Source organism: Corvus kubaryi, unplaced genomic scaffold, assembly GCF_017639235.1.
Source record: "Corvus kubaryi isolate FWS band 111438036 unplaced genomic scaffold, C.kubaryi_AGA036_p1.0 split3-73, whole genome shotgun sequence".
In the NCBI taxonomy this organism is placed as follows: domain Eukaryota; kingdom Metazoa; phylum Chordata; class Aves; order Passeriformes; family Corvidae; genus Corvus; species Corvus kubaryi.
The window spans coordinates 40,982,035-40,993,957 of NW_024582091.1; the positions used below are offsets into that span (position 1 = coordinate 40,982,035).

Genomic DNA, 11,923 nt, shown 5'->3' on the forward strand with positions numbered 1-11,923 from the left:
CGGGGAAATCTTCTGTCCGCGTCGGAGGTGAGGGACGGGACCGGCTCCCCGGGGAGCCTCTCTGTCCAAAGCGGAGCTGAAGGACAGGCGGGAGGGATCGGATCCCCTGGGAGCCCCTGTGCCCAAGGCGGAGGTGAAGGGCAGGAGGGAGCAGCAACTCCGGTGGGGAGTGGGGTTGTCTCAAAGAGTCTTTGAGTTTAACCGAGGTGTCGTTTGTTTGGTTTTGTTTGTTGGGGGTGTGTGGGGTGTGTCGTGCTTTCAGATTTCCTGTGATCGCCGGTGCGATCCAAAGCAAGGGTTGTTCTTGCCGATTCTTCAGCGGTCGTAAGGAAACCGAGAAGATGGTGAATGTTCTGAAAGGTGTTCTGGTTGAGTGGTGAGTAACAGCATTTACTGCCTGTCCTTCTGTCAAAGACTGTGTATTTCTTTAGACCTGGAAATAATCTAAGTAACTGAAGAGTCCAGACAAAAGGAATTGTTGTGGGGAAGGGTGGTGCTGAACAAGCAGAGAAAAGTGTGACCTTTGGGGGAAGAAGGAGAGAGGCAGTTGTAGGTAATCCTAATTCCAAACTCCCGTTTTTGTTCTCAAGAGACTGTTTTCCACTTATGCTTAACCTCTTTAAAGAAAAGAAAACTACGTATGAATATGGGCTAAAAAAATATGATGGCAAAAATGATAGCAATCACATTGGTATAAAAATCCCATTTTTTGGTAAAATATATAATAGTCGGCAGATTACTTTAATTTAGCAAAGTAGAGAAAAGGATATAAAATACTTAAAATAAGCATTAACTATGAGAAATTATGCTTCAAAGCTATATCCTACCGTGTCTGATGGTCCCCCAATATTGTCACATTTTTTGAAAGGTACACAAATTAAAATTTTAGCTGTATACAAAAGTTATCTATATGCTTGTCAGGTACAACTTACCCTAGTATAAGCGATCCAGTTACCTTTGCAATTTTTCCTTGAAAATATTAGATGCTCCCTTTTGTTCTTTATATTGCTTGCAAACTAATTTTCTTGGTGTTGTTTGTGAACAAAGTGTTTCTCTACTGATTCTTAAGGGAGATGAGGTAATCTTTCATTTCTCCTTTCCTGGTTTTTGTTTTAATCGGCTCTAGACTGAATTCCATGCAAGGCTGACATGTGGTTGTGTTTGTAGATCATATTGGAAAGGAGTTTGGAGTTTGTAAATGTCAGTTTTTGATGTAGGTGCAATGTACATATTTTCATATAATCTCATCTCTGGACTGAGACTCAGGCCCCTGGCTACCTCCAAAATAAAAAGAAGCCTTATTTAAGATTTGTGGGGTCATTGTATAGCATTATATGATGTATGAGATTTCTGCTGTACACTTAACGTGTTAATGTATTTGCAATCTATAACTGCACAAAAGCAGCTCCGTAATTCCAAAATGTTTTCTTCTAAACATTTAAATTTAATTTAGAAGGTGACGTGACTGTTCAGTTAGGGTGTGAGAAATGTGCAATTCTTATATGAGCACCCTTTGTCTATACTATTCTACTTTGAGTGAGATCTGTGTTCTCCTGTGTTTTGGTTATCCTTATGCTTTAAGAAAACATGTTTTTATGAGGCTATTGCTGCAATCAGAAATGTAAGTTCAGTTTTGCCTTATTAAGGGTTGTATTTTTGAGTTTTAGTTTTGGTTTGAAACTTTTAAAGCTTTTGGTTGGGATTTTTTTTTTTAAGCTGCCTTAGCAGCAACATAGGGAAACTTATCTGCTAATCAAGCAGCTGGTTCTACTCATTAGACTTTATTACCATTTTATTTTTGCCTCTAAAGTAACCAAAACTACTGTGAAAGAAACAACTTTTACTAAAGCTTCCTAAACTGTATTTAAGTTGTGAGGGACTCTTGAAATTAATTTTAGTTTTCCTAAAATCTTTGGGAATGTCTTCAAATGGTGTTTCTTCTGTTTGTAACTGTAACTGTGAGGTGGAATCTGATGTGTGTTTGTCTCTACAGTGACCCAGCAATGAAGCAGTTTCTGCTCTACCTGGATGAGTCAAATGCTTTGGGAAAGAAGTTCATCATACAAGACCTGGATGAAACGCATGTCTTTGTATTAGCAGAGTTGGTCAACTTCCTCCAGGAGAGAGTGGGCGAGTTAATGGACCAGAACTCCTTTCCTATTACTCAGAAGTGAGAAAAACGAGAGAAATTAGATTACTGCAAGTTTTGGAACAGTGAATTTCAATAGCTTGGGCGGTTACTGTTTTAATAGATAGCACTGTGGCTTGTAAGTTCTACATAGAAGTGGCTACTCTAGAAAATGCATCATTTTCATAGACAAAATAGTCTGGAATTGGATTTTGTTTCTCATTTTGAAAGAATGTGGTATCTTTATTAAAATGCTTAAAATTATACACTTGAGGACTTCCATTTAGAATTTTTGATGCATGCTCTCTGGTTTTCCTTTAGGCTTTTTATCTTGCAAGATGATATGACCCAAAAAGTAGAGTAGTGCTTATGTACTGGAATGCTGTATGAGGTTCTCTGACATGTTGTGTTCCTGTAGAATTGATTGAATCTGATTATAGTGTGACTGATAAAAAGTAAAGAATGTCTGTTGAAGCATAATCTGTGCTGGATGGAACATCTCTCTGAGCTGGAGGCACGGTCAGATACTGCTTTGACTTGATGGGTTTTGTATGGCAGGATGACGGTTGATGTGAGTGTTTTGTTGTGTTGTTTGGGGTTGGGGTTTTTTTTGTTAAAACATGTTACAAATGCCCCATACTACTTGCCTACTTTTACCAATGCTGTGCTTTCTGAGTTTGGGGAGGGGTGGTGGGAGTTTGGAGGGGAAGGAGAGATATCAAGGAATCGAGACAAAAATAAATGCATTGCCCTAGATCATCACAAATTAAAGGGGCAACAGAAATGGGACGCCAGTCCTGTCTCGGTTTTGGAGACAAAACTTCAGGAGGAAACACTCCGGAGTGAGCGTCTCCTCTGAAGGGAAAAGGGCCTCCCCTTTTCCTCCACCAATAAGACAAGTGGGTCACAGCAAGTGAAAGTGGAAAAAAACTAACTGTTTATTAACACCAAACAAAACAGGGTAGAACAGGATAAAAAAACCCTCAAAATACAACGAATTCCCGGAGAGGGAACAGACAGCCGGGCTCGGACCAGCCAGGGCCACACCCACAGGCTCCCCGGACTGGCAAGGAGGGAAGGGAGGCAGTGAGGCAAGGGAGAGGGAAGGGAAAAAGAGCAAGAGAAACCAACAGAACCTTTTTCCAGCTATCCAGAACACAAAAGAAACCCAAAGATCAGCACAGCGCTCCCGGCGCGCTCCCTCCCGAGCCCCAGAGCCCCCCGAGCCGTTGGGCTCCGCCGTTAAACGGCCCCGCACCCTGTGGGTCCTGCGGCCCCGGGTCCATCTCAAAGGCACAGCGTCCTTGGGCATTGAGCGGACGGTTAAGGAATAAAGCGGCTTCATAACATCACCCCAGGACAAGTCCTATAGGTATAATTGCTTGTATTTTTTTCACTGATGCTGGTAGTCACAATAAGTTATCTGATCAGACTCCCATGCTCTACCTACACACAAGAAAGCTGGGTTTGGATTTTTGGTTATGTTTTTTTTTCTTCAGCTTAGCTCTTCCTCCCATATTGCCCTTTGCTGCCAAGCAAAAAGCTTTGTAGTGTCATGGTTTTGTTGTTTGGATTTTTTTTTTACACTGTATTTGTAACTTTAGCTGAGACACTGGCTTGTGATCACATCTTTTTTTGAGAAAAAGAACAAGTGTAAAGAGAAAGGCTTTTATAAGGAACAGTTTTCCTTACTGACTCTCACTGCTGCTCATTTCTTTTGCCCAGTAGATACCAGATTATTTGGTGGATTTGTCCTTGTTTTTTGTTTGGACTGTTTTTTTTGGTTTGCTTTTCTTCCCCTCAGGAATAGGGAATCTTCAGGAGAAAGTTTCACTAGATGTTCTTAATCAAAAAGCTGTCCAAAGAAAGTTCTGTAGAATTGTATATATTCAGGCTCATGTGCATGAGCAAATAGCCCTGTAAAATTTAACTTCATGTCCTTTCTGGTACCTTCCCTTTTCTCTGACTGCGTAGAACAATGAGTTTTGGTCCAAGTTGTTTAATTTCTTTCTTTCGCAAGTGGGTGCTTCCCTGGTCATGTGGATTAAGAGCCAGCTACATTTCTTTACTTGAAATAAGAAGTTTAAACCTTATTTATAAATGGTTTGTGGTTCCTTACCTCTTTCTTGAGATTGACCTCAAGAGATTGATCAAACATTGACCTCATAATTGTTTTGTGGAAGATTATTGGGTGGTCATTTAATGGAGACATATCAGTAGTTTTAACATGGCATTATAGCTTAGTACAATTTATTTAGAAGCGTCTGTTTCCTTTCTTTGGAATCCTAGTTTATTTTCCATCCAGATTCTGCTGAAAGGTAAATCATCCATCACTCTTGACATGGCAGCATTTGAAAAGTCGTGTTTGGAATTCCACATGTTAAGCTTCTCTGTATTTAGTATGTCTAGTGCTCAATTTCTATTGTGACTTTCATTTTCAGTCTATAATAAACTCCTTGCAGTTCTTGTCTTTTTCTCCTGGTTAATTGTACAGCTTTGCTGCTGCATTCCCTGTGTTTTAGGTTATATTTACAGTTGATAAATGGCTTATGTAATACAGAGGGATAGAAGTTCCAAACTGTATAAACTAAACAGTTAGGCATGCACTCTTATACTCCCTGCTCATAATTTGGTTTTTTTGAGCAAACAAGTTCATGGACTTTTAAGTTCTAAACCTGTCAATCCTTCCTGTAACCTAACAAGGCCTAACGGATTCTGTGCTGGAAGAATAAACAAAAGATGTGAAGATGCAAATTGGTCATTAAATGTGGTCTAAGGAACTGAGTTCTATGTAGTTCCTAGGGAAAAAAGGGTCTTGAATCAGGTAGTATGGTGAAAGAAATCCAATGAGGAAACTTTTAGAACTTGAGTATGTGTATGAATTAAAAAAGCAAACAAACAAAACCCCAAGCGAGGGTCTCTGGGATTTGAATAAACTTGGACCTCTGAAAGGTTTTGATTGTTTTTAAATGCATGTAGTCCTGGAACTTACATGCTTAGATGCCTGGAACAACAACAGCAAAAATATTTGCACAGATGGGAGAAAAGTAGATACTAGTGTTAAAAATATCAGGACGTTTTGAGATAGTTAGCATTTACGCTTACAGATTTTAAATGTTTGTGCTGGTTTTGATTCAGGTGTGAAATATTGAGGAGAGCTTGGAATGAAACACTGTGTTAAAGATATATTTTTTAAAGGCTGGAAACATTTGAGAATAAAAGCTTTAGGCGATCTGTTTAAATATATGCATGCTTTGATAATAGAGTTGATAGGGTGAGAAAATCAGCTCTCATTGTATTTGGAATATTATATGTTAATTTTATGTTTGTATCCATAACTAATAAGTTCACTTTTTTGCTAGTATCTAGCCAAGAACTATAGTCTTCTCAGGTCCTGCTTGAGCAGGAAAAAATAGAGCTTGAATGACAGACTTCTTGCTGCTTGTAAAAGCACCAAATTTTTTCTTGAAAGTCTTTCACTGCTCACTTTTTGCTTTCAGTCTGAGTTGAAAGTATTTTGTCTACTGGAAGGAAGAGCATTGGTGGAACAATTACCTAAAAGACACTTACTTGAACTTCGTTTTTTTACTTGCTACTTATTTATACTTAGATCTAAAAAAGATTGCAAGTTCTCTTGTTTGCATTTTGTAATGTAAACAGTTGCTTTTGTGTAGTTACTGTAACTTGAACATGCTCATAAATACTGCTTTCATGAACACGTGCAGGAGCTTAAGGAAAGATGAGAGAGATGTCTAAAGCAAGATAAGAGAATTAGAATAATTTGAACAAAATGTTATGTGGGAAGAGAGCAATGGAAACGGAAAATGCAGCTTCCTAGTAAAATAAAGCAGTAACATCTTATTTTTATTGAAGATTATATGATTGGGCATTTTGCTTTTTTTGTTGAAGCCTCAGACTTTTTTTGTTTATTAATGGGCTTCAAAGAAAGATGTGTAAAAAGGAAATAAGTCTAAATGCTGTCACATATTTAGGTAGTTTTATAAATTGTGGGATAAGCTAATTCTGGAGAGTGGGTTATTTTAGCATGGGGGCTGGCAGCACAATGAATATGACCCAGTCAGAATAGATAGGGGTTATAATGACCTGGTTAGTTTGTGATCAATGCCTAAGTCCCTTTTCCTTCTCTCTGGTACAACTAGCCCAGGAAGAATAATTGTCCAGTGCAGTAAAGGAGGAAATAACCATCAATCACTAGAGAAAATGGATGTGGCCTCAAGAAAGAAAATAGAAAAAGCAGCTGAAAGAAAATAGAGAATGCTTTACGAAATTCTACCATTTTACCAGAGTGGATTTTACTCTGTAGCTAAACTGCCTGTGTTGTTTCATAAAAAAAGTAGGCATCTGAATCCATTTTAGTTATAGTGGTTTTGTTTATTTGTGTAATGTACTTATAATTGGGGGACTTGGTGGGGTTGTTTTTGTTTTGATTTTTGGTTTTTGTTACTTAGTGCTGAGAGCTAGATGGCTGTCTGATGCACTGTACTAAACCTTCTCCAAGTGCTGTTGTACAGCATGAAATCCTATTTTACAGTCATTCCAGGTTAGTAGGGTGCATTCCAAAGTATATCCCTCTTTTTTTTTTTTTCTTTTTGCTAATGTGCCATTACAACAGATTTTACGGTTTTTTCTCACTCAAGTCTGCAGGGCCACCTCATGTGTGTGAGAACAATCTAGAGAACATGTATTTTATGCATTAACAGGATTGATTACTTTGAGCAGAAGTAAACAGGATTGTTTATTGTGCATTGAAGATAATGGTATTTCATGGTGTCATTAAAATGACTTATATTAACCTTTCTTAGTTGGCATCTTCACCATAAAAGTGCTCAACTTCAGTCAGCCCCTAGGCTGAGCTTGCAAAAGTAGGGCACTAAAAATCATACATAAATGTATGTATGTATGTGTGTGTGTATATATATATATATATATATATATATATATATATATATATATATCTCAACAAGTCTTTAACCATATAACCCAACAAAGTCTGAGGTATATTTCAATTAAGCAGTACGCCATTACAGAAAACAGTAAGCTTTCATGACAAATTTTTTTTTTGCAATTCCAAATTCCATACAAATTTCCACACTGCCTCCTTGATTATCCCACAAATGATCCCATTGAAGCTGGTGGTGGTTACTGTGAAATGAGTGCATTACTCAGTATGTTAGAATTGGATGTCCATATTAGTTTTGTAATTTAGATTGTGGCAAGGCCTGTGTGTGCTATACAAAATTAAGGATTCAGAGTAAGTTGAAGTTCATAGTGATGGAAGAACAAATTCTTCCTAAAGTAAGTCATTATCTTTGAGTTTAAGACTTAACACCTAATAAGAAATATAAACAATAGGATGTCTGATAGAAATTTGATGTGGAGCTGGGTTTTTGTTTGTTTGGGTTTTTTTAATGTGGAATAGAAGTAATATTTTACCCATCTTTGTTTCTCCTAAGAAGATTTTTAGGACTGAAGAGCTGACAATTTGAAGGTAGACCAGTAAGGGGAGCTCTTACCAATATTTTAAGCTGCTTTAAAAAAAATCGTTGCAGCTTGGGCAATGGTGGTTCAGAGACTTACTGTGCTTTGGAACATTAGATATGCTTTCAACTAGAGATGAACGTTCAACTTCAAAGGATCTTTCTCAAAAGATATTTTCTGTTGGAGATTTTGGAATATTTTTAGCTCAGAAATTTCTTAGATTTTTAGGTATCCAGTGTTTCCTTTCTAAGCTGAGGTACACAGCCATGTTCCATTAAAATAATGTCTGAAATGTGGTCTTCCTGTCAGATGTTACTGGTAGGTCTGTGTATCTCCCCACCATGAGCCTGCTTTAGAAGTTGCTCCATATTAAGTTACATAATTTTCAGTGAGTGTAAATCAAAAGAAGACATTGTTGATAAGAAGTAACATTTATTATTTTTTTCCTCTTTATTTCCTCCTAATACAAAATGCATGTGATTGTAGGGTACCTGTTCCTCAAATCACATGCATCATGCTGTATGGAAGACCATGCAACATTCAGTCTTACTGTATTTGAGTCTGCACTGGGGATTTCTGCATCTATATCCTTACAGTGTTGCTCATAGTGCATGCAAATGAGACATAGAGAAAGTTTTCCCCTCATTGACCCCCAAATGAGTAGCTTTATTGGTTTACACGTATATAATGGTAAAATTCAGTATGTTCCCTAAACAAACAAAAAACTGCAACACCTACCAATTGAGTTTTAATATGAGGGGAAACCTCCCCTAAGAATTTGAATATTAGGGATTGTATTTTTCACGTAGACTGAAAAAGTAATTTTCTCACTTCTGATTGCATAGCACTAGTAAGATGATTAACTGCAGACTAGAAACAGACTATAAAATTGCTGCCCAGTGAAAATACTTTAAAAGTGAAAATTTTAGACCATTATTGTTAGCTTTTAGCTTTTTGTGCTTGAGCAATTTGAGGTGTTAGTAACAACAACTGTAAGGTTCCTGGAAGAAGTCTTAAGACTCATAATAGCCATGCAGGAATGTGCTTGAACACACCAAAGGAAACCCATCCAACACCAAAACTGACAGATAATTGGTTAGCCACATAACTATCCCCTCAGGAAAGAAACAGCAAGCAAAATTTCTGGATGACTACAGACTGAAGGAGTTGGCTGTCAGAGCTGTACAGCTCTGTTTCTATTACAGAAAGGATGGACCCAGCTGTAAATCGCAGGATGTGCAGAGTGATGGGTACACTTGCAGTTGCGAAGATACCCCTTGCAGATAAGTTAGTAGTGCATGTTTCTGCAATTTTGGCATAGCTCATACCCTGTCAGTAGAGAGAGATACACCAAGCAAATGATCTCTCACCATTTTGTGTGTCGTGGTTCTGATGTGAGCAGAGGGGTGAGATGGGAGGGCAAAAGAGAAAAAAGGCAGGAAAGAGGGGGAAGAGTATTTTAGGCTTGTAACTATTATTTCCTTTTAATGCTGAAATTGAACAAGATCAGAAGGAGCATAAAGATCAAAAAATTTACTTGCAATTAACTAGAACTTAATTGGTTTACAAAAGGTTCTGTGTTTATCATCAGACCCAACATATCAACAAGGACTGGGAGAGAAAATTTTCTTAATATTACACCTCCTATTCTACATTGTCCTGAATGGGACCACTTTTCTATGTGGAATGATACTGTAGTTTTACTTCCTCTTAATCTCTTTGTTCTCCTACACTGGCAACTTTATTGGGTGTAAGACATGTTTTGCATGTGTGTCATATGTATGTTATTAGATATACAGGTATTCCAGAAGCTAGAGATTCAGCAGCAGTGAGTAACCCTGGAATAATGATGACCTTCTGTATCATCAACCAGCTTGAAATTAAGATATGACAAAAAAATGTCTCTTCAGCTGTAAAATGAAGCATGCTCCCTATATTTGATTTTGCTTTTGGTCTAAATGGAGACTAATTTTATCTTTTAATTTTAGGAAAGTTATGGAATCAGAATAAAACTGAAGAAAAATGAAGCCTGGTTTCTTAATGAATATTTGAAATCAATATTGGTAAGCACAAGCACATCAAGGTAAATGTGATAGAGGACTGTGACAGCTTTTCCATATTGGCCAGGTTGCCATTTGGGCAGAGGGAGCTGCAAATAGCATTTGAGAGGAGCCCTAGAGTAGGGATGAGGAGTGGGCAAAGCTAAGCATCTGACCAAACCTGTCAGGAGGACTAGGGAACCTGAAGTCTTGGAATCAGTAAATGTTTCCCCTTTTGGCTTTGAGTAGGGTTTTTTAAAGCTATTTCTGCCTGTTTAGCCTGCTGTGTGACAGCAGGAGCCAGAAGGAACTGTAGGGAGTGGGAAGGAACAATTCTGAGGGTGGCTGTGTTTCAGAAGGTGGTTCCTAAAGTAGTTTGCTGCAAGTATGAAAAACTAGACCAAACTGAGGCTGCCTTTTCAATGTGCAGTAATTCTAGCTCATTATTTTTATTGTACTATAAAACAAAAGGAACTGGGAAGGTCCTATAAAAAAGTTTTATTGTTTGACTTGATAGCTATGAGAAGCAACCCACTACACCTCTATATTTGAAACAGTGAAGGAAGCTTTCATGTAACATATTTTTTAATTGTCATTATAGTTACATGAATATCATAAGCAAAACAAGTAATAAAAACAAATAGAGAAGACTGTGAATATAGTCTACTTGGACTTTACTAAAGTGTTTGAAACCATTTCCCACTGCATTGTCCTAGAGAAACTGGCTGCTCACGGTTTGGCCTGGTGCACTGTTTGCTGCATAAAATCCTGGCTGGATGGCAGGGCCCAGGGAGTGGTGGTGAGTGGTGCTACAGCCAGCGGGCAGCCGGTCACAAGTGGTGTTCCTCAGTGATCAGTGTTGGGGCCAGTCCTGTTTAACAACTTTATCAATAGTCTGGACAAGGGGATTCAAGGCTCCTTCAATCAGTTTGCAGGTGACACCAAGGTAGGTGTGAGTGTTCATCTGCTGGAGGGTAGGAAGGCTCTGCAGAGGGATCTGGACAGGCTGGATCGATGGGCCAAGGCCAGTGGTGTGGGGTCCAATAAAGCCAAATGCCAGGTCCTGCACTTGGGTCACAACAAGCCCAGGCAGTGCTACAGGCTTGGGGAAGAGTGGCTAAAGTGGCCAGGCAGAAAAGGACCTGTGGGTGCTGGTCAACAGCAGCTGAACATGAGCCAGCTGTGCCCAGGTGGCCAGGAAGGCCAATGGCATCCTGGCCTGAATCAGGAATAGTGTGGCCAGCAGGACCAGGGCAGTGATTGCCCCCCCTGTACTCAACACTGGTGAGGCTGCACCTCAAGTGCTGTGATGAGTTCTGGACCCATCATTACAACAAAGATACTGAAGCACAGGAGTGAGTCCAAAGAAGGGCAACAGAGCTGGTGAAGGGTTGGAGCACACGTCTTACAAGGAGTGGCTGAGGGAGCTGGGGGTGTGTTTAGCCTGGAGAAAAGGAGGCTTGGGGGACACCTTATTGCTCTCTACAACTGCCTGAAAGGAGGCTGTGGTGGGGTGGGCGTTGATCTCTTCTCCCAAATAATGAGTGATAAGAGGAAATGGCCTCCAGTTTTGCCAGGGCACGTTTAGGTTGGATATTAGGAAAAATTTCTTCACCAAAAGGGTGGTCAGGCATTGGAACAGGTTGCCCAGGGAAGTGGTGGAATCACTAACCCTGGAAGTGTTCAAATGGCATGTGGATGTGGCACCTGGGGATATGGTCTAATGGTTACCATGGCAGTGCTGGGTTAACAGCTGGACTCAGTGATCTTAGAGGTCTTTTCCAACCTTAATAATTCTATGATTCTACAGTACCCTTACCCTGTGCGAGAAAGAGACTTTTCCTTGCCCAACAATATTTCTTAAAATTTAGGGAGGAAAGGGATGTTTTGCAGTCCTTACACGGAGTGGCATTACTGTAAGGTGGGGGTCTCAAGGTGGAACAAACATAGAAAATTGGAGTGCTAATAAGGATAACCAGACCTTTCACATCTGGAATTTATTTTTGTGTCCTTCTAACACAAGGATTAAAAGGATCAGTGAAATCCCTAATCAGGTATTCATGAAAGTAAGGGGTGTTTCTTAAATCATTTTGTTTGGACATGGAGCTGCTTTCTATCATATTATATTTTGCTAAAACCATTAAAAATGTAAAAAGTCATCATATTCTTGCAGTTTATTTTTCTACTCTTAAATCTAGGTTGAAATGTGTTTTTTTTCCAGTGGAATAAATGGACTTAAATATTTGATCATGTTCCT

General features: G+C 39.1%; 1 protein-coding gene across 2 annotated transcripts; it reads left to right on the forward strand.

Moving 5' to 3' along the window:
• The first annotated feature begins 6 nt into the window (after nt 1–6).
• GTF2H5 (general transcription factor IIH subunit 5) lies at nt 7–4,596 on the forward strand. Of its 2 annotated transcripts, none has more exons than XM_042017122.1 (3): nt 7–27; nt 263–376; nt 1,994–4,596. In XM_042017122.1, the coding sequence occupies exons 2-3, from the start codon at nt 342–344 to the stop codon at nt 2,172–2,174; spliced, it is 216 nt and encodes a 71-aa protein (XP_041873056.1). In that variant the 5' UTR covers nt 7–27; nt 263–341; the 3' UTR covers nt 2,175–4,596. The 2 variants fall into 2 exon arrangements, with proteins under 2 accessions (XP_041873056.1, XP_041873055.1); XM_042017121.1 differs by lacking the exon at nt 7–27 and adding an exon at nt 110–133.
• The last annotated feature ends 7,327 nt before the right edge of the window (nt 4,597–11,923 follow it).

Coding starts and splice junctions, on each gene's coding strand:
- GTF2H5 (XM_042017122.1), top strand. CDS start 342: ATGGTGAATGTTCTGAAAGGTGTTCTGGTTGAGTG. Junction 377..1,993: donor AAAGGTGTTCTGGTTGAGTG/GTGAGTAACAGC, acceptor TTGTCTCTACAG/TGACCCAGCAATGAAGCAGT.